Source organism: Podarcis gaigeae, assembly GCF_964106915.1.
Source record: "Podarcis gaigeae genome assembly, chromosome: 1".
NCBI lineage: Eukaryota > Metazoa > Chordata > Lepidosauria > Squamata > Lacertidae > Podarcis > Podarcis gaigeae.
The window spans coordinates 56,591,842-56,614,971 of NC_139678.1; the positions used below are offsets into that span (position 1 = coordinate 56,591,842).

Sequence of the window (23,130 nt, forward strand, 5' to 3'; positions counted from 1 at the left end):
TTAGCATATTTTATATAATAAGAGATCCTGAATAACTGGGAAGCAGATGTTTTATTTACTTTTGATATACTGTGTATACTTCTAAAAACTGGTCTGGCAGGTGCCATCTCAGAAGAGCCATTCCCCCTAGGCAATCTTAAAGATCTTCCTTCAAGACACACATTGATTAGCTAAAAATAAAGTCAATATGCTTTTTTGCTTCAGAACTGTTGCTTTACACTATCCTGTAGTGGAGTTCGGAAGAAAAAACCCCAAATCATCCTTTTTTAAAAAAACAAACAACAAACCCTTTTTAAAAACAATCTTTTTACTTTTATCCACCCTTTTCAGGGTGCACATAAACTAAGTCTGTCCAAGATGGTGTGCAGAGATTTTGGAGTATCTTGTAACAGTCTTCCTCTTCTCTGGACTGGGTAAAATGTACTTAGCGAAGTTTATCGGTAATTAAAACAAGAAACAAACTAATCTGTCAATTTCCTATACAGACAAAAGGTTCAGCAGCAGCAGTTATCAAAGAGGTTCTTAAAAAGTTCCACATGTATAGGGAGGTTTTTAATGCTTGATGTTTTTAGAAGTGCTGTAAGCTGCCCAGAGTGACGGGAAACCCAGTCAGATGGGCGGGGTATAAATATTATTATTATTATTATTATTATTATTATTATTATTATTATTATTATAGCAGTTAAATCCTGCAAATTCTACTCTGGTAAATAATTTGGACTTGCTAGTAATCAAATAACCAAACTCGCCAACATAGCCCATAGGTCAGAGACTGTTCTGTGCTTCCTTGATTTTTGTTAACAGCTTCTGTTACAGTGGTACCTCGGGTTACATACGCTTCAGGTTACAGACTCCACTAACCCAGAAATATTACCTCAGGTTAAGAACTTTGCTTCAGGATGAGAACAGAAATTGTGCAGCAGCGGCGCAGCGACAGCAGGAGGCCCCATTAGCTAAAGTGGTGCTTCAGGTTAAGAACAGTTTCAGGTTAAGAACGGACCACCGGAACAAATTAAGTTCTTAACCCGAGGTACTACTGTATTTGTATGGACTCAAGAGGAAGTTGGAGAAAGAAGCCTGTTCACACACCTGTCATTTCATCTCACACAGAAAAAGAAAAGTCCATGCATCGTGATGCTCGGGAGAGATAGGAATTGAGGAATGGATACAACTGTTTGCATGTGGGGATTTGAATGAGAGTGAATACAGTTAAGGAACTATAAAAATGTCTTGGTTCTGTTTTTTCCATTTGTAAAATCCACTTTCTCTTTTTGTTGATATATTTTATAAACTATTTTTCTATAAAATAAAGCACATTGATCACACTGATCGCCAACACTGCCCACACACTCCACCTGTGGTCCTCACCTTTGTTTTGCCAAAGTTTCTTTCTCTCCTTCGGCTCCACACCACTGCTGCTGCTTGGGGGGAGGCAGAGAATGCAGACTTATTTTTCCAGTGTCCCATAGTAAGCAAAAGCAGGAGAGGGGGATGAAGAAGTGGTTCCGCTCCCCACTTGCCAGCAGGCAGCAATAGTGGGAGCACAGGAAGTCTTGGAAGGTCTGCCCAGCACCTAGCAGCCTCTGTCCACCTTTGTTTAACTCCTCCTTGCTCCCTCACCAAACACAGCCACTTACTCTCCTGAATTGCATTCCCCTCCTCTTACAGCTCGGCCAAACTCTGGCCCAGGCAAGCCACAGAGGAACAGGCAGGGCAAAGCAGCTCCTCAGCAACTGTCCAACTGCTACTTCCCTACTCCTTGTGTCAGGGAACTGCCATCGGAGCCAAGAGAAGAGGTAAGGCTCCCCAATGATGCCGGAGAGGGAACTAGCAAGGAGAGAGGGAGAGCTTCCGCTGGGGAAGGAAATCAAGGTGACACCAGGAAGAAAGGGGAGGCTGAGAGTACTTCGGAGGGAAGGCTCCGAGACTCTTCCAGTGAGATCAGCGGGGAGAGCACAGGACTTCCGCTTGGCACGCCTACTCTGCGCAGAAAGCTTCCGCGCAGAGAAGCTAGGCGGAGACTTGGAGTCAAAGAATTTTTATGTTGGAAGAAGTTCAGGAAATGCCCACTGACTGATTCTGCCAGTGACTGAGACAGCTGAGTTGTAAGGGCTGTCAAGCCAGGGAAAGGTTTAGCCATACAACCAGCTTGGAGCAGTTTGTGGCTTACACACAAGCAACCCCAATTCCCATTACACCTTGGCCTCCTGTGCCGCAGAGGCCAATATGGCAGTGTCAGTGTGAGGTGCACAGTGGCAGCAGAGCAGGACAGGTGCTGGGGAGCTGTCCTTGCCTGTCTTGACCATTCCTCTGCTGCTTGCCTGGGCTGCCAGCTCATTCACCTGCCAGCTGTTCTGTCATCACACTGCAGTTCACATAGTCTATCAGCAGCAAGACAAACTGCAACATGACAACAGCCATACAGTTTTATTATATAGTAAGAAAGGAATGCTGCAGCCTGGTATGAATAAATTAGAAGTCTAGAAAAGGTGCCTCAACTGAAGGCAGTCCTTCTGAACAAGAGAATATCCATTACTCTCAGATTCATGAACTATTTTAAGAAGGGAGGGGGAAGATGCATCTCCGCTCTAGGGCAATGAGAGATTCGTGACAGACACATCTTCAGAAGGAGGCAATTTTGTCTCTAATTCTTGAGACAGGCATGAAGACATTTGGCATATTCTGAGAACTATGTAATGAACTCTGCATGTATCCCTCATGCCCAAGTACATCACAAAGTCCTATTGAGTGTGCAGAAACTAATTAGTGTCTAACTAAGCTCTCCCAATTGTGGCTACTGGTCTGTCAATATATTCAACTTTTAAGTGAAACGAAAGCAGTTTAAAATGAATAAGAATAGTTATTTTATTTACTCTTAAATAGCATAATACTTGAAATCATTACCAGATACCTGGAAATAATAGCTTTCATAGTAACCCTCTGAAAAACAGGACACCGTCTCAGCTTCTTAATATGCTCTATTCAGCAATAAATTTTAAGAATATGTGCAAAATATAATGCGACTCCAGTTATTTCCTGCATGTATTACATTTCAGCTGCTTTCTGTAAGCAAATCAATAACACAAATGAATGGCATTGCATTTTGTCAATGGGATACAAACTGTTATGAAGATGCACAGCAGGCATTATATTGAAGTCAGCCCCATTCTTCTCACGGGAGTTTAATTTCACCTTATCTACTCTACTTATTCATCACAACAGAAACCCTTGCTGAAAGCAAATATATATCTCTATTACAACAGGACGTATATTCAGCAAATGCAGATAGGAAATAAATGTGCACTGTCATGTGCTGTATTTTCCAATGGCCAAGGAAGGGAAGAGTAAGGGCTAATCTTATTGTGTGGCACAAGTGACAAATTCCAGCCGACAAAAATAGCCACAACAAAATGCAAGTAAAGTATATAATATATTAAGACAACCTTGCGATTGGTAGGAAAGTAATATAATGGCTTGCAATAAACAAAGCAAGCTTCAAATTACATCATTTTAACTGATAGCTGTATCTTGCAATGCAATGAACAGGCAGGAAATAATGGAATGAAGTGCAGAAGGGAAAGATTGAAGCTGCAAAGCAGACCAATGATGAATTGCAGCTTCTTTACAAAGACTCAGGAAAAGCTCTCCATGGCATATTTACAGCATGCAATACTCCAAGACTGTGTAAGTGTAGATCTGGTACAGGACATGGGCGTAGCCAGAGGGGCAGCTCCTCCCAGAGGGGGAGCTAGCTGCTCTGGCACCCAGAGCGGCACACATACTGTGCACCGGGGTGGGGCTAGTGTCCCAGGGGGGTGGGGCAGTGATGTCAAACCCCCCCAGGGATATCTGAGGCGGACCGCACCCACCACACCCCCTTCCTCCGCCAGTGGATCACCCCCCCGCCCCCCCAGTGTTAGAGACTGGAATAGAAAAACTTGGAGCCAAATGGCTTCTAGGACCTGGGTTGTGGGCTCCAAAACAGAATGTCTAGTTGCCACTGGGGAGGGGGGTCGACAACACTTTTTATTTATTATTTTGTTAAGCATGAACTAATATGCAATTCACATGGGTAACACATTGTTAATTAGCAGAAATTGTTAATACATGTTTAATTTGGTGTTTAAAATAAAAATATAATGGTACCATATTTCAGTTTTCAAAACACTCTACTCCTTATTGTTAAACACCTTAACATATAGCCTATCCTTAACATATACTTTGAGGCATCAAAGCACATACATTTCAGTAATCCTTGATTATTTTTCAGTTTTAAAATAGCTATATCTATAGCTGAATGAACAATAGGTACCTTACTGAAAGGTTTTTTATGGCAACCTCGTTGCCATTTTTAAAAGTTTTTTTAAAGGTTTTTTTTAACTTTACTAACCACTCCTGCAGATGCCAAAAGGTTTTTGTGACACTAAAGCTCTCCCCTCACCTTGATCTTTTTAAAAAAGAGAAACTGCCCACACTCACATTGACGTGGAACCTCTGAAGGGTTAACCATAGGTCAATGTGGCCCTCAGCCAGAAAAGGGTTAAAGCACCCCTCAGTTACAGAAACAAGCAAACTTCAACCAGTTATATATGAAGCTGGCATGTTTCTGTAAAGCACACTAAAGATCAATTACAGTTTAGGGTTTAGACCTAACATGAAACTGTGGTTAAATAAAATAGGAAACAACTGCTTTCAAATGCATTGGAGGGAATTCACTGACACGCTATGGCAATTGTCCGCTGGGGCAAGCATTTCAAATTGCCAGACAGAACAATCCTGCCTCTCTTCCCCAGCATGCTGTTCCGGAGATTCCCCCGTCTGCGCACCAATCCTGGGAAACACAGCTGCAAGGGAGGGAGAGCCCCATTGCACAAGTGCGAAGTCTTTGCACTGGGCTTCTGCTAACAGGGCTCAATAGGGGAATCCCACCCTTTGTCACCACATCTAAGGAGAATGCACAAGCCTGAGGCTCGTGAACAAAATGAAAAACCATTGCTTATTCATTATGTCCAAACTGGGCCTTTATGTCTGAATGAAAACCATCTATCAAGGCAGATTATTTTTCTCTTTCCTATGCCTTTAGGGTAACTTCCCAAAGGCTGAGGATCTCATCTCTGTAAATGCTAATGCTCTGTGACACACTGTCACATCAGCTAAACAGGATGGTTTCACTAATTGTTAAAGCAAGGGGAAATATGCAGCATTGTTTAGGATTCACAAGGAAGAAGTTGTTGGTCCTCATCACAATGTCACATTATCTGAAATGGCAGCCGTTCCCATTTTCCAAAGTAAGTGTCTCTTACCTAATCCAAGTTTCATTAACTTCTGCACAGAATCAATGACAGATACTGAGCAACATAATGTTCCATTTCTGTATCCACATCTATCCCACTTGTTCCAAAATACAAGTTCCGTCATCAGAAAGCATAATTTTATAGAAATATGTCTATACAGAAATAGCAATCTTTGTGCTCAGCTCAGAATCAGAGACCTGCTCATATTAGAAGGCTTCTCACCTAGTTCCTCTGCTCCCAGCTATTAACGTGCCAAATGTAAGAGGATACCCAGCAGTCAAGAAGCTTCCTCTGCAAGACACACTGCATTAATCATTTAGCTATTAATGGTCATGTAACTAGAGTATTTTTCCTAAGGACTGAACGTTGCTGTTGTCCATTATGTTGGCAGCATAGGCTTCCATTTAAATAAAGCAGAAGCAAATACCAGGAGGGCCCTACAGTGAATAACACTGCTTGAAACTACAGAGCATTTGTATGGATGAGAGACTTGTTTTTAAAAAGGAACATGATGAATGTGTGAAGCTTAAAGAATAAATATAATTTGTGTAACTTAGATTTATAAAGCTCACTAACGCTACTGAACTTGATAAATGGTTATAGGTTTTCCCACCATCTTCCTAACCTCTTATAAGCAATTAATTTCCCTCTGTTCAAATGCAATATACTCTATAACATACAGTGGAGGCAGAGTTATATGCTCATCACTTGAATAATCTACATAGGTATTCCTGACTCAGGAAGTTAAACATGCAGCAAAAGAACGTCTCACTGCATTAACCATTCGTGTTGCCATCTTCCTGATTAACACCTCATAAAATGTAGGTGCAGCATATAGATGACAGAAAAGCAACACCAGAATAAAACACTATGCATTGTTCTTAGGCAGAAAAGCATCCCAAAGGCTCTTTAATATTGAAGAATGTTATTGCTAGAATATTCAGCTGAATAGTACCTCCTTTAAAGAAGCATAGAGGAGCCTTACAGTTGAGGAACACACCAATGTCCCATTATCACCAACTATTATGGGATCTGGATTCTGCATGGCTGTGAATAAACAAAATGGTTTCTTTATGCAGCCTATTACAGAGAAACCCAGAGAATAATGAGAAGAGTTCAAATCACCACTCTAGATACATATAGAAGAGCAAGATATATTAAAAATAATAAAATTTTCAGTTTAAAACATTAGTAGCAATAAAGAGGCTTACACAGCATACTAGCTGCACATTTTAGCCAGTTGCTGGACATAATGAAAAACAATCCTTGATAATCTGACTATGCAGAACTGCATAAAGATGTTTCTTTTAGGGTGCTAAATATATTTAAAGATGCTAAATGGCCTGTGATAACTTTTTTTTTAAAGTCTTTGCTTGTTCCTGAAGGTAGCTCAAGAATAGTAGAACATTACACAAACAACGCACTGCTGAAAAAACCTTTTCCTTAAAAGTTATGAGACGGGAGTTGAAGGCCTCCAAAGATTATATAGCAGCATGCGTATTTACGTGTGTAAAGAGTACCTTATTGGTACTGGAGTCCCAAGCCATCCATACATTGCTTAATCCTGGACTCTCTTATGATTAGGCTGATGATTTGTATTCCAATGAGATACTTGCCAAATACCTTACTGATACAATCCTTCACATTTGATCCAGGCTGAACTCCCTGTTGTCCACAGGACTCTCAACTGTTAGCTAGATCTCAGGTGATGCCTCTGTACAGGAGCCATCCCTGGTTCTATCTCATTGCTTTTGTTTGGTTGGCTTGGAGATACTGTACTGTAAACTTAAGGATACAGATAGTCTTCTTGGAATGGTTCAACTAGCCACCTGTGCTCAGAATATATGTTCTTCCTTATCAACAAGGTGGGCCAAGGCCATTAGTGTTATTACCAGCACAATGAGGTGAGGACTTCCTGCACCTCTTAAGGAAGCTGTAACATGGCCATTCCTAAAGCACTCTTTCCTAGACTGTTTAGATCCACAGGGTTGCTGACAAGTCTTTATATACCCTTGGAGCAAGCAACTTAGAGGTGGTGGATTCTTTTGAATACTTATCAGTTTCAATCTGGTTTCAGGCTTCATGTCAATCTGGTTTCATACCCACTTCTGCATCCATTTCAATCTGGTTTCCTGAAGGTGATTTACAACCTTGAGTGTTCTCCTTTACACAGCCATGCTTCTATATTCCTAGCTGGCAGCTGTATAGGCAAGCACACCCTCTTCCAGCTTTGACAGTCTTATAGCTGTCTTCTCCTTCATCAGGATCAGGTCTCCTTAATCCATTCCTTGGCAACCTCAACATTGGATTAACTGTCATTGACTATACATGGGGCTGATTTTCAAGACGATCTGGAAACTACAACTGGTCCAGAACTGAGTGCCAGGATTTTAACTAGTCATTCACAGAGCTTACATTAACACAAGCCTTAAATAATCTACCCGCCTGTTTGTAGGATCGATTCAAAATCCTGGTTTTGGTCCTTAAAAGTTCTACAAAACCCAGGTCACGATTATCTGAAGTAATACCCCCTTTCCTCCCAGATTTGTCCCAAGATACTCTATCATAAATTGGCTTGTTGACTAAAATACAGCATGTGACTTTTAAGAGCCTTCTCCATAGCAATGCAACATTTATGAAATTCACCATCACTTTAACTTTTAAACTGTTAACTGAGTTGGCTTTTCAATGAGAGAATTGGCTTTTCAACTGGAGAGTTGTTTTAATCCCTGTCATATTTATTTGTTGATTGTTATTGTAAATTTCACGTTGTTGACTGTATTGTTGTTTTTAAAAATCTTTCGGGAACTGCTCATGAAAACACTGTGTAACAGAGCAGTGTTAAAGCTGAACAAATAAGTAAGTCCAGACTAAGCAAATGAAGAGGTTTCAGACTCACAACAGGACCCAGGTTACACTGCCAACCTTGAAGACACATCTTTATGAGCGACACCCTGCCAGCAAAAACCCTTTGCTAACAGCTATGAATCATGTTCAAGCACTTTTTATAAACTTGGTGTAAATAGTTCTGCACTGGGGAGATAAAAATCAAGCAACACCCTATCTAAATAAACATTGCACAACAAAAGAGTGAAAACAGAGAGCAACATGAAAGCTCTGCCATTCCGATGAGTGGAATAGAAATTAAGCAAGCAATTATTTGAGGTCTTTTTCAGACCAGAATCCCTGTTAGTTACACCACTTTCAAGTTGGTATGACTTCTTTGTTGATAATGAAGTTGTGCTGGTGTGACCAAGTACATGAACAAGCATTTAAAGGAGCAAATCCTTTGAAGAAGAATGCCTTCACATTCAGAAGGGGCTTAAAAACAGTAGCTAATGGTAATTTCCCCTTCCTTCCTGATATATCCTTCTCCCAAACACAAGCTTCAAAGTTCTCCAGAAGAAACAGTCAGCAGGGGGGAATGATTCTGGGGTAGCCTATGTCCAATACTTGGGCATGTCATTCCAAGAGACACAGCTTTTAACATGCAACACAGCAATGGCATCCTTTGGTTACTGGGCTTTTCTCTTTCTCCATTTCATTCTTAAAAACAAGATGCCAACTGAGCTCCTTATATGCGAAAAGGGACATAGTGCTAATGGATAAGAGACACAAATGGACAATGTTAATACTCCGGTAAAACTGATGGAAATATGTTGTTTCACGGATAATACTAAACCACAGTTTAGAACTTAGTGCACAGGATAAATGGAACCTAAGCAAAGCCTTTCTCTCCTCCCTTGTGGCTGGGAGAAGGACTACACTAGTGTTTTCTTTTACCTTCACAGAATCCTAGTTGCCAGGTAGGAGTAAAGGACTGTGGTTTAAAACAAGCTACTAAATTTTTAAGCAAGTCAGCTTCAAGCCATGGCTTATAAAACTGGCTTGTTAAACTAATCCAAGTTTGTTTCAAAACACTTTGGGGCGAGGGCAGCATGCAAGCCTGAGGATTTGATCAGGCTCCTTCCTGTCCATGAATATAAGCACTTAGTGACCATACAAACCAGAGTCCACTGTATAAACCCATTTATTAGGCTATAAGGGATGTTTGAAAATAAAATGTAACTGTTTTCAAGCGCACGTTTTATTTCAAATGGATTTATTAATATATTTAGTTTAGGTCATTTCAGCTTAAGAAATGTCTGCTACAAACATCCCACCCACTCCTTTCCCCTAAAGGTTAGGGTGAGAGCTGGGGCTAGACTCCAGGTTCAAATGCACAGCAAACAATGAAAATATATAACATGTGCTTTCAGTAGTGGCTGGGAGCTATTCATGTTAAGTCACCATTTTTTATTTTTTATTTTACTTTCCACAAACAAAGCTGCACCTTCATTTAAATAAAGAGAGATTAAAAGATACTATGGTAGACATTGAAAGCTGCCAGCCCTAATAATCTGCATTGCACAATGCACAAAGAATTTTTCTTTGTGGAAGGAAATTAACAAGATAAACCAGACATGTTCCATCTCTAATTTCTTTGACTGTAGGATATTGCTGCATGTCATTTCACAGTACTCCACCCATACATTACCCTACTAGAGGTAGAGACCCAGTATGTGCCAAGAGAGAAGCCAGCACCAATTTCCTTGCCAAAATCTATTTTGTCAATCATTTTGCAGCAACTACACTAAAGAAGATAGTTTGGGCCAGACTAATGTAACATTGGAAGCATTTTAATTCTTTTGCCCCCAAGTTTTCTTTGTGCATTCAATTAGATCTATGGAGTTTTGCAAGCACAAGTCAGTCACATATTCTTGCCTTAATCCTGGGAAACATATGTTTTACAGGTAAACGCCCAGGTCTGGAATGAGTTCACTTTGCTTACTTCTCCAAGCAATCATATTCTGGAAGTCACAATAGCTTCTGGTTGCACACCTAATGCTCTTGAGTCACCCATCACATTATTGTTAAGTGGGTGTGACTGCTTCCAAAATCTGAATTTGCAAAGATGCTGTAGGTTACTGTTTTAATTTGATCACTCTCTTAAGAATGATCTGTCAACCCAGAGCTCTGGACCAGATAATGTCCTTATTTTCTTTTAAAAAGGGAAAGTCTGGTACATTCAGTGCACTTTTTCATTGAAGAAAATGGGTGTACACGGTCAGAGATTTAGAAATAATCACAGTTTGTGGCACTTTTTTCAAGCTGTCTGAAGAACCTTGACTGGATTTCAGAAAGTTGTCATCTGCTTTCAATGTACAAAGCCATGCTTTTAACCTCAGTTTCCTAGCTGGTTCCCCCTTAGCTGTTTTAGGAGTAATCCCTGGTACCACTTGTTCACCAAAAGAGTGACAACAATCCAGAATGCGGCAGCTAGACTGGTGACTGGGAATGGCGACCGGGACCATATAACACCAGTGCTAAAGAATCTTCTTTGGCTCCCGGTATGTTTCCGAGCACAGTTCAAAGTGTTGGTACAGTGGTACCCCAGGTTAAGTACTTAATTTGTTCTGGAGGTTCGTTCTTAACCTGAAGCACCACTTTAGCTAATGGGGCCTCCTGCTGCTGCCGTGCCGCTGGAGCACGATTTTTGTTCTTATCCTGAAGCAAAGTTTTTAACCCGAGGTACTATTTCTGGGTTAGCGGAGTCTGTAACCTGAAGCGTATGTAACCTGAAGTGTCTGTAACCCGAGGTAACACTGTACTGACATTTAAAGCCCTAGACAGCCTCAGCCCAGTATACCTGAAGTAGAGTCTCCACCCCCATCATTCAGCCCAGACACCAAGGTCCACCTCCAAGGGTCTTCTGACAGCTCCCTCACTGCAAGAAGTGAAGTTACAGGGAACCAGGCAGAGGGCATTCTTGGCAGCGGCACCCTCCCTGTGGAACACCCTCTCATCAGATGGCAAGGAGATAAATAACTACACAACTTTTAGAAGACATCTGAAGGCTGCCCTGTATTGGGAAGTTTTTAATGTTTGAGGTTTTATTATGTTTTTGTATTTTGCTGGAAGCTGCCCAGAGTGGCAATAATAATACTCTTATTATTATTATTATTAGCCTTGCTCACTTGGTAGAGCATGAGACTCTTAATCCCAGGGTCATGGGTTCGAGCCCCACCCTGGGCAAAATATTCCTACATTGCAGGAGATTGTACCGGATGAGCCACGTGGTCACTTCCAACTTGAGAACTCTATAATTCTAAGTCATATGGCCTATTAAAAGTGGAAGTAATCCAATGATAAGCCTTACACTTCACTTGGCAGCAGAGACAAAATTTATCAGGCATTGTGCCTGCAGGACAAGACTGTTTCCATTATAACAATTTCACAAATCAAGTTGCAGTTATGACATATGTAACTGTGCAAATCTGGCATTAAAGGGCTCTTTCTGCAGTCATAAGAAAATTGTGGTAGACAAAAATTACCACATTCTGGCTATGCTAATACAAAATGCAATGTGGGTGGGAAGTATTTTTTTATTTATGCATTTAAAATTCACACTTCCATAAAAACATATCAAGGCAGTATAAAACATATGAGAATGAAATCAACAAAAGAATCCATAAAAACATGTGTCACTCCCACCCCTACTGTATTCTATATTCATTTATGCTCCTATATTTTATTCTTTAAAACTGATACAGTTACAGCAGAGGAGGGGGTGGGTTCATGACCAACCCTATTCCTGAGGCTGTAATTTGTTTTAGCTGTTTTAAACTCTGAGTTTTAAATTGCTTCAACTGCCCTGGGACCACCTTGGCGAAGGGTGGGTAATAGCGTTAATTAAATAACAACAGTAAAATAATCTCAATGTGTATCAAGGGACACGCGCTGTGGTCTAAACCACTGAGCCTTGGGCTTGCCAATCAAAAGGTCGGTGGTGGACGGGGTGAGCTCCGGTTGCTCAGTCCCAGCTCCTGCCAACCTAGCAGTTCAAAAGCAACCCAAAAAGCGCAAGTAGATTAATAGGTACTGCTCCAGTGGGAAGGTAAATGGCGTTTCCATGCGCTGCTCTGGTTTTGCCAGAAGCGGCTTAGTCATGCTGGCCACATGACCCAGAAAAACTGTCTGCGGAGTGGACAAACTCCAGCTCCCTCGGCCTGTAAAGCGAGATGAGCACCGCAACCCCAGAGTTGTTCACGGCTAGACTTAACTGTCAGGGGTCCCTTTACCTTTACCTTTAATGTGTATCAACCCTACAGTCCTGTTGCTGCTGCTACGTACCCTGGCCCTGGGAACGGTCCTGACTCAAAATGATCTGGGCAGAAGTGAAAAGTTCCAAATGGCCAGTATAAAGTAAGTCAAGTAAGAACCAGAGCAGTTGTTCACTCAAATGGTAAAGAATTGGCAGGCTTGACTTCAGGTATTGCGTGTTAGAGGTACTGATGGTTTTAGATGGCATTGGATGCCAACTCACCTGTTGCTATTACATGTGCCCCAGGGCCCCTAAATCATGCAGTCAGCCTTGATAAGCACCATGGCATGGAATATCATGTTTAAATAGGTAAGGCCACGTATACGTGTGTTATGTATACTGCTCAACACTGTTGGGAGAATTTGCCCTGAAAAGCACCATACAAATCCTGAAATAAATAAATCCCTAATTTTCCCTGCCTCAAAAAGCAACTAAGAGATGCAGCTTAAGTGCTACACACAATAAAATTAAGTTGGTTTAGAAGTTATACAAATCAGTGTGCTGACTAAAAGCAACATTCCTCCAGAGAATACACGAAGGACGGCAGCCAAGGAAACAATTAATAAATTATATGGGCAAGCAACACCTCCGCTCAACCTCAGTTTGCACTCACCATACTGTCAGAGTGATCAAAGCTGCTGCTTCAGTTTTCACATATAGTTTGACTCTGCTAATTACATAATAATATCCACTGAACCAGACATCTCTACACTGATGATTTTCAGAAATTGGAAAGCAAGTGCCCTGATATTAACCTGAGGGCTCTCAAACAACCAACAGGCCAGCGGGTCCATTTAAGAAATTTACTATAAAGCCTAAAAACTCTCTTGGCAAGTATTCAAAAGTCCTATTAGGAATCTTCTAAAAACTCATTCTGATTAGATTATGTGTTTCACCATAATTTGTATAGATGCCTTTCGCTAATAAAAAAAGCTCAAATAAAGTGTATTCATAAAGAAGCAAATTAACAAGAAAGAATGACTAGATGTGCCAACTATAAGTCTATGGTAGCAAAAGCTCTTTTTTAAAAGGCCAGTTATGATCATTTCCACCTGTGCCAAGGGAAGAACATTTGAAATGCTAATCACTTTTTCTTGACTACCACTGATTTCAGCAAAACCTCCAGAAATGACAGCATATATGGAAGCTAACACTCTAGGTTTAGTAGCCAAAGAATTGCTTTTCATAAGTACTTGCAAAGGGCAATATCCAATTGTGTCCACCTGCTTGCAGAACAAACTTCTACCCACAGAATAGGACTTCCCCTTCTACTCTTCCTCACTACAGCCTCTGTGCGCCCACAGAAGCTACTTTTGAGGGTTGGGGGGAAGCATTCATACAATATTAGATTTCACCTACAATTCATATTGCTTGCAATTGCCTGAAGACTTCAGCATCTGCAAATCATGCAAAACTGATGAATAGGTAATGCACTCCCTAAGCTCAATTTTCCAGATTTAAAAAGACTAAGAATCTATACATTCGAAACAAATCTCATTGTGAAGATTTCTTCTGGGACAGAACCTTTTCAGACCACCAGAATAATGGAGGAAGAGGTTTGTGCTTTTTGAATGCCCCGGACATCAAAAGGTAGAGTTATGAAAGAGTTGTCTGTAACAAATGTTTCTTTCCAATTGACAAATAAACAGGAATTTTCTTATGGGAAAACTGCACTGGAAAAACTGTCATGCGCAGTAGTTATATGAAGTGATACAATCTCAGAAGAACTCCACGACATTACTTTGCTGGCTGTTCACTGACCAGAAACATATGCCTCAAAATCTCCCTCAATATAGCATGTTCCCTTCAGAGTCAATTAAAAACAGTACTTCGCAGTCAAGGGCTTGTTAGCTAGAGGAAGGAGAAAAGCACAAGACTTTTCTCAGCAGTAAAAGAGATAGCCCATCCAACTGCTATTAATGACAAATGATGCTAGCCTGTAAAGTTTCCCATGGTCTATTTAAGTTAAATGTCAGTAGGCGGTCTGGAGGTACAGCACTGGTGAACTATTTTAAAATCATGTCTCCTGTTTCAATACATTAAAATATATTTCGGTAGAAATATATTTCATCATACCCTTTTGCCAAGACAAACATCCTCTTTTTAATTTTCTTCTTTTTTAAGTAACTCTAAACTTTTGATACACAGAAGCTGATGGTCTCTCTGCCTGAACTGAAATTGCTGTCAAATCTAACTTTTAACACACTGCTCTAAGTGCCTATTAACAAACCACTCACTCACTGAAAAGAGAATACCACTGAAACAGGAGACCTGAACGATGACAAACCAGGGGCCTGCAAAATTCATTTCACTTGGCATGAAGCAAAGCCTTTCCTGCAACTGTTAAAATGCCATTTTTAACATTGAAACATACATTCTACATTTTACCTAGGCACAGATTTTGCTATGCTTAAGTACTACAAAAGACATAATAACCCTACAAAATATGTGACTATCTATCCTACATGTCAGTGTACATAAAAGTGCATGGCAGCCCTGTGTTTGTAAGCAGCTACACTTCAGTCACTATCTGAGAGCTGCAGGCTGGCCTGGGAAGAGTCTCAGAACTAAAATGTTTGCATAGGCAGAATTAGAAAGCTTGCTTTACACAGCTTTGTCACTGAACTTCTCCTGCACCTAACTTCTCCTGCAACAGGCACCTAAGAGGTTAGGTCAGAGCAGTTTCTACTGGTAGGCAGGTAGACCAAATTTGGGATCAAATTCTATGCTATCATAATGGCAGCAAGCTGAAAGCTATTTAATATATTATACAGATACCCCCTGACTTACACAGGGGTTACATTCCAGGCACCTGCATGCAAAATTGAAATAATGTAAAGTGATTTATCTATTTATTTATTTCGTGGCGGCCTGTGTAAAAGCGGCCATGCGCAAGTAGAATGTGCATAAGGGGGTGGGAGGTGCCTGTAATTATATTTCTAACCACCATTTAGAGTTTTTGTCTTATGCATCAAAACTTCTTAGCCAGTCTATGTAGGTAACCAGCAATTCCCATGAGAATCAGGAAAGCGTGACTACTGGCTATCTGAGTCCAACACATGCAGCTGTCTGCCCTACGTAAGGATCCATTTGGTGCCCAGTACATATTAGTAACTTGAAAAAGTCCAACCTTCCCAAATCTTTTATACCTATTGCAAATGTTGATGTATAGAGAAACTTCACCAGTGCTGTTTAGGTGTACAATGCAGTACCTACAGTGGAAAGTACTAATCTTTCCTTATCTGTGCATATAAATCAAAGCACGTTTCCAAAAAATACTGGTTTACATTTGACATAGTGCACACCTACATTGTCATGTTATTCAAAGAAACCGTCACTGCCAACTTGCTTAGCAGCACGTTTATTCATCTACTACTCCTGTGTTCTTACATTATGAAAACGAAGTAGAGGTCCTACTCATTTTTCACTAGCTCATTCATAAGCAACAGCAGCAATATCACATTACTTCCCCTTCCACCACAGATTGTTGATACAACGCTGTTCCAAAACACAGTGAAGTTATAATCTAGTCTAGCGACAAACAAGTTTAGAATCCTGCATTGTTTCTGAGCAGGATACAACTCTTGTTGCCCTGAATGTAGTGAGAAGCACAAACATTGGCTAGTTTTGCTTCATTAGTAAAGGGAAACAAGAAAAAACAGCACAATTTCAACATAAGATTTCCTATGTGGAAAACAGCTGGAAGCCAGGTGGAATGCCTGCAAACTTTTAACAGTGCAATAACATTGCATTTTTTCTCCAGGCAAATCTCCACTTGTCTTTTGAAGAGCCCTTGAATAGGCAATGCTTTGCAACACTGGTGATTTGTTTGCATGTGTTTTTGAATTAAGTCTCTGGCTGTATTTTGACAAACTCAGCAACAATAGTTGTAGTACCAGGAAGGTATAAACCTACTAAGGATACGCTATGTTGATGACATATTATTAATCATAATATATGCCTGGTTTCTTCATTAGGAAAGACACTTAAACTACTAAGCTGTGGCCTAAATATGTTTCCATAGTCCTAAGATTTGCCTGATTACAGGTGAAACTAAAAAAATTAGAATATCATGGAAAAGTTCAGTAATTCAACTTAAAAGGTTAAACTAATATATGAGATAGACTCATGACATGCAAAGCGAGATATGTCAAGCCTTTGTTATAATTGTGATGATCATGGCGTACAGCTGATGAAAACCCCAAATTAATAATGTGGCACTGCTGAGGTGTTATGGAAGACCAGGATGCTTCAATAGCAGCCTTCAGCTCTTCTGCATTGAGGCAGTAATTGATGCAAAAGGGGCCCAAACCAAGTACTGAGTACATATTCATGCTTCTACTTCTCAGAGGTCCAGTATTGCTCTATTTGCAATCCTTGTTTTGCTTATTTCATTTGATATTCTAATTTTCTGAGATTCTTAATTTAGGGTTTTCATCAGCTGTACACCATTATCATCACAATTATAACAAATAAGGGCTTGACATATCTCGCTTTGCATGTCATGAGTCTATCTCATATATCAGTTTCACCTTTTAAGTTGAATTACTGAAATAAATGAACTTTTCCACGATATTCTAATTTTTCAAGTTTCACCTGTAGATGAGAAATTGGAAGCTATTTTGAATTAGGTGTTTATTCCCTTGTTTTAACTTATCTCCTGAATTTATTATGATATACAAATAAAGTACTCAGTATTTTATTACATGACACAAATGAGTTCAAACATCATATTTTATTCTTATGTTTATGTATCCTCCATTTGAGAACTATATGCAGCTACCTTATGCAATGATCAAACACAAATAAAAGGCCTTCACAAATGAACGTACACTTCTCAACATTCAGTGGTATGGTTCCCATTCACCAAGCACAGGCTTCTTCTTGAAGGAGATTTGGGGAGTGGGTAGAATTAATTGGGTGTTTCCTTGCTTGTCTGTAATCAGTTTGGGTCAAAAACTTCCTACTGTACTACATAATGTATAAAAACAAAGAAAGCTGTTTTCATTTGTTAAACGAAGACTAGTATTGAAAACAAAATCACCCTTTAGTAATAAAGTAGAGCTAGAAAAATAAAGCAGAAGTTGATATTACATTTCAAGTTAAACTACATGTATCATAATAATTCAAGAATTAGTTTTGGAAGTTAACCATATTAAATAGATTTTAACTCCAAGGTAAATTTGTATATTTTATTCTCTTACAGTGATTGTACTGATATGTATGCAGGGAAACTGGAAAGGCTTGTCCCCACCCCCCACCCCAATGTTAATTTCTCTCATTCATCTTTGCGTTCTGCATTTACAATCCTGATTACTTTATACTTTTCAGAATACTGCAGTGAATAAGATCTGGAACTTGGAAACTAGTATTTGAGATTTTGTTTTGCAGAACTTAATAGCCACAGTTAGCAATATTGGTTAGGAGGGGTTGTTCAAACCATAGTTCAGACATAATGGCAAAAAGAAAGAAAGCAATGAATAAAGTCCTGTTTATCAGAGGGAACTGAAGAGGAAGGAACTTGTGATCACAGTGGGTATTCATCTCAATGCAGCCAAAGAAAGCTATCTGTAGTGTGTGAAATCCAAATGTTTATAACAGCATACGTTTCATGGTTGTTTGCTTCATTTTTAGGAGTTAAAGAGAACCATGGGACCAAATGTCTGATATAAGTTCCTAAAGATCCCAACTATGTGTTTTTCCCCCTCAAAGAAACTTCTGTTGCTGACAGTTATTGGGGAAAACTAAATTTGATCAAGGGGTGGTGGTGGTCCTTCTCTCTCTTTTCCACCACTTAACCATCAGGGAGCTATGTAACAACAGGCACAGCTACACAAAGCAAGATTTTAGGTTCTTAAAAATATTTTACACAGACACTTTGTCACAATGCCTACAGGTATCATACACACAATAAATTCATACCTACATCAAAGATGCAAAAAGAACTCTCAGCCTGTATTCAGATTTTGACAAACAAGTGCCCACTATTGTAAAAATTGTTCTGTCCTTCATTAGCAATATGGCAACTTGTATTTTACATTTCATTATTATTTTTTATCCTGACATTCTGATTTATTACCCAATAATGTTTTTGTTTTCCAGTGAGGGTCAATTAAGTATTAATCCATTACATTAATGAACATCAAAGCAAATCATTATCATTATCTAGCCAATTATATATTCCTGCTAATCTTTTGGAAAAATAATTTTACCAACATGGGAGATCTCAGTTCTCTTACCTGTCAGAGCTTTCCTGTGTGATGTTTAGATTATATACTGAAAGGATGCCAAACCCTAACAATCTAGAGGTGTGCAACTAAACTTTGAAAATCTTGCTATCTCAAAGATAATAAGTAACACTTCCTAGTGTCCACATACATCTGTTAATAACAGGTTGTTACATAACAACCACCATTTCAATCAACACTTGTTGCTGAAATGATAGGGATATCATTCGTTATTATGTTGCAGGTTTTCTATTCATAACAACAGCAAACCAGAAATACACTAGCCTTCTCCAGAATATCTTCAGCACTACAAGTCCTGTGTTGAAGCACTAACTTGGTATATAAGAAGAGCTCAACCGGTCAGACCAAAGGGTCCATCTAGTCTAGAATCCCGTTCTTACAACAGCCAACCTACCAGAAGTCTGCAAGCAGAACATAAGTGCAACAGCACTTGATCTTCACTTGCAATTCCTAGAAACTGATGAATTGCATACCAAGTGAGTGCAAGGAACTACATGCAGGTGAGCAAAACACTCCATTCCTCCTTTGCTCCCAGGACAAAAAGGCAGTGGTCTGCTGCACAAGGGTCAGAGTTCTCCAACACTCCTCTGCCAGCAGACTAGCAAGTTCTGTGGACTTATGTACAAGGCCGCAATAAACAAGTGTGTAAAAGTAAGGCAACCCTGGGTTAAAGGGTCCCTGGAGAGTTATGCAGGACCTGACTCTTTAAAAGGCCATTTTGCACATTGTGGCCACCCACTGTATAACTTCCATTGGCCTGACCATGTCATGAGAGTTATGTACACAACAACTCTCCACACAGAATGTATTATCCCCCTCCCAAGCACCACACTTTTTGTGGGGGGGGGGGAGAGCTCTCAAATGACATTTTAAAAATCACCCAACAGCATAGCAAGCTGCTGCACAGAAATGTATTTCCAATATGACAACAGTAGCAGCCATAATATATAAACTGACCCCAAGGCTCAAGTTAACACAAGGCTGTAAGAGTGAGACAACTTGGAGATTAGAAGACCACAAGACTGACCAAAGCCAAATTCTATTGATGTGTACAAATGCTTCCAGTGAATAAAGCCCAGGTGATGCCCCTGGGAAAATACAAGACGGCTGTGAAATTCTCAGTACTCCTACAAACATGGTGTAGCAAATGCCACAGTCCTCCCAGTGCTACTTTTCTGTTTGCTGAACTTATCCAGCAGAACACTGTACTTACACGAGTCAAAGAACAACAATTTTCAAATATGAAATATTTAAATGGTAAAAAGGGTTAATAAATGTGTGTCATTTTTGCTTGTACAGCAACAGGTGGTGATGCTTCTTGCAATGGTAAAACTACTGTATGACACTGAAAGCAAAGAATGCAACTTAATGTGACATCAATGCATCTGGAGATAAAGCACTCCTAATATTATATGGGGAAGCTCATAAAGAACTGTATATGAGCTTTGCAAACACTTTTTAAAATCGCAAAGTTGCTACAGCAAAATCCTTTGTACACCCACAGCATCTTCTGCCAACATCTACTGCAGCAAAGTATCACTATTTACACATGGTTATTATTAAATACAAATAGACAGCAGATAAATCACTCAGCTCAGATGAGAATGGAAAATCCAAGATGGAATGATGTGTTGTGCAGTCAGGGCAAAAAAAAGAGGAGAGTTTTATGTCTAGCACCACCAACTTTGCTTAGTTTTGATAGAATTCTCCCAGTTCCCACTGTGGGCACATTTTATGTGTAGTTGCAGAGTTTGTGGAGCCCAACTCAAAACAAAATGAACTTTCTGACAGCATAAATACTTTCAAAGAAGCAATTCAAAATGTCTTTCAGGTTGAATTGAACACAGGTTCAAATGCCATTTCTGTTTACTAGATTTAGTGAAAATGGTAGCAAAATGTCTGTGTTAGAAGTGCTAGAAGTGGAGATGCAAAGATGCATTGATCCAGGTTTTGAAGACTTAATACATAGTTCATATTTTCAGGTATCAAGGGCCTATGTTTAGCACTTATTCTCATCTCTTTGGTGTGGATTTCTTGGGTGAATTAGAGGATAGGAAGAGTTCCTGCCTTGCAGCAGGGGGCTGGAGCAGAAGACTTCTGGACCCTTCCAAACATGTGGTATCACAGAGATGTCTGGTTCCTCTCTCCTCAACTATACTTCTTTTTCTAGAGTTATGCTGCTGCATATCACCTTTCTAACTCCTGCCAAACTCCCTTAGAAGGGAAGAGGATCTGGATGGATGTACCCCAAACAAAACTCATCAAAAGTCAGACTGATGATACTACTTGGGCCTTTCAAGACACAGTAGTGTATCTTTACAGAAAGGAAGGTTGCAGCCAAAACTCCAAGGAGGAGAAGGAGAATGTCAACACCAACACCAACCAAAACCTGACGCTCCTTTGGGACAGAAGGGCCCTGTGGTTCCATGTGTATTTTTATGAAATACAATGAAGGTTTACCCCAGGACCTCCATGACTTTGCACACCTATATGTGAAGAACCCCAACACCAGAAGTCACTAAGGTCACATTTAACCCCTTATGTGGCTGTTCTAAGCAAATGAAGCAAATGGGGCAGGGGAAGGAACTTTCTGAACACAGTCATAACATAGTTGTGTTAGGTTCAGGTTGAGGATTTTCGGGTTGCGAACACAACAAACCTGTAAGTGTATACATCCGGGTTTTGTCACACGCGCGCAAGCAGAAGCATTCTGTGCGCTTTGCGCATGAGCAGGAGCACGCTATTGCATCATGCGCACATGCAGAAGCGGCGCTCTACTTACAGACTTTTCAGGGTGCAGATGGCACCCCAGAACGGATCACGTCCGTAAGTAGAGGAACCACTGTACTATGAATGCTCTGGGTGGGGGTGGGGGTGTGGAATATTTTACGATGTTGTTGTATATTCCTTCAAGAAGCTCTCCCTTCCCTAACACAGGACTGATAGGTTTTTTAAAAAATAATAATAATATACAAACTGAACTGTGAGAAGAGACAGGCTTGGTAAGGCACTTTGTAAAACACTACAGAAATTATCAACAAACTACAGTACTTAAAAGGAACAGAGCGGAGAGCTGGAGCTGCCAGTCACCAGCCTGCCTCTCTAGCTGAGGTGAAGAGTTTGGGGGGAGGAAGAGAGGAATAAGCAACTCTACCACTCACGCACCCCAAACAAAACCAAAAAGCTGGTATCGTAGTACTTATCCCCATCTGGGGCTATCGCAACCAAGCAGCGTTGTCCGAGAATATTCAGGTAATCCTGGAAAGAGTGGACGCGAACGCACTCCCAAGTTGCTGCGCGTGTTGTGCATTGTGTGAGGCGGTTCTCCCCCCTTTCCAAGTCCACACCGAGGGGTCCTGGACCCTCGCAAAGCCCGCGCCTCCTCCGCCACCCTCAGCCTGAGGGGGACAGAGTAACGCGAGGGGGGCGTGAGGCGCCGCTGCCCTCCGGGGTTCCTGCAGGTCCGTCCCCCCGGCGCGCTCGCCTCCCCTTCCCCCAGCCAGCTCTTTCCCGCCCCCCATTCCCCGCTTCCTGTGGGTGCGCGCCCGGCGCCGACTCACCCGCCGAGCCCAGGAGCAGCCACAGCAGCCACATTGCCCCCAAGCGCCACGGCCGCTCCGGAAAGTTTTAAGGCTCTGCCGAGCGCCTCCGCCTCTCGGCCCAGGCCCAGGCGCCTGTGCGGGCGGGGAGGGGGAAGCGGGAGGAGGGCCAGGGGGAGGCTCCCTCCTTCCCCAGCAGCCGGACCCTCACGCCCAACCAGACAGCCTGCCTGCCGTCTACGCGCTCGCTCTCTCGCTCTCCCGTTCGCGCGCAGCCTCTGGAGCGCAGGGTGGCGAGGCTACTTGGTGCCATTGCACCGCCCTCGCGGCGTCCCTGAGCCCAGGCGGCCGCCGCCGCGCCCTGCCCTGCCCCGCGGCGCCCCTGTTTCCCGAGCGCCGTCTGCCCGGCTCCGAGCAGGGCTCCAGTTTGAGAAGGGGCCCCGAGCTCGCTCCGCTTCCCTTCCTCGCGTCTCCGTGGACAGGCTTACTTTGGAGTAACACCCGCCGGACTCAGGGGCTTGTCCTCTGAGCAAAACGTGTGGAGGCTTAGCTTGCTTGGAAGTAAATGTGTTCAGGCTTAGCTTGCCACTCAAGTCAGTGAAACTTAAAGTGAAAATCTGGCTAACCCTGAGACTAAATGAACTCTAGGGAAGGCAAAATGCTGTTGCCTTCTGGTTCACCTACCTAGCCACCAAAGGGATCTCAAAGGTCATTTTGTCTGGGCGTCTTCTATGCAGTACTTCCTATGCAACCTGCAAAATAGCCCCTGAAAAATCCAGAGTGCACAATAGGCTGCTTGCTCTTCCTTCTCAGTTTCCATTTGCATTGGACTGACCTCTCCTATATTGCACACATCCTTAAACATGCACACATGTTATTAGATGCCAAGAATGGACATTCACCGT

At 41.3% G+C, this 23,130-nt stretch overlaps 1 protein-coding gene across 3 annotated transcripts in view; it reads right to left on the minus strand.

Moving 5' to 3' along the window:
- Window positions 1-22,467, minus strand: part of LDLRAD3 (low density lipoprotein receptor class A domain containing 3) — a 119,774-nt gene extending 97,307 nt beyond the window's left edge. The window contains exon 1 of one of the 3 annotated variants that reach the window (XR_014567400.1): window positions 22,247-22,444. Coding sequence is in view for 2 of the 3 variants with exons in the window: in XM_083752287.1 (XP_083608413.1) it covers window positions 22,247-22,280 (34 nt within the window). In the remaining variant the exon portion in view is untranslated. Of the gene's footprint in view, window positions 1-22,246 lie in introns of all 3 variants that reach the window. The other 2 variants (XM_083752287.1, XM_083752288.1) reach the window with 2 other exon arrangements.
- Window positions 22,468-23,130: the final 663 nt, after the last annotated feature.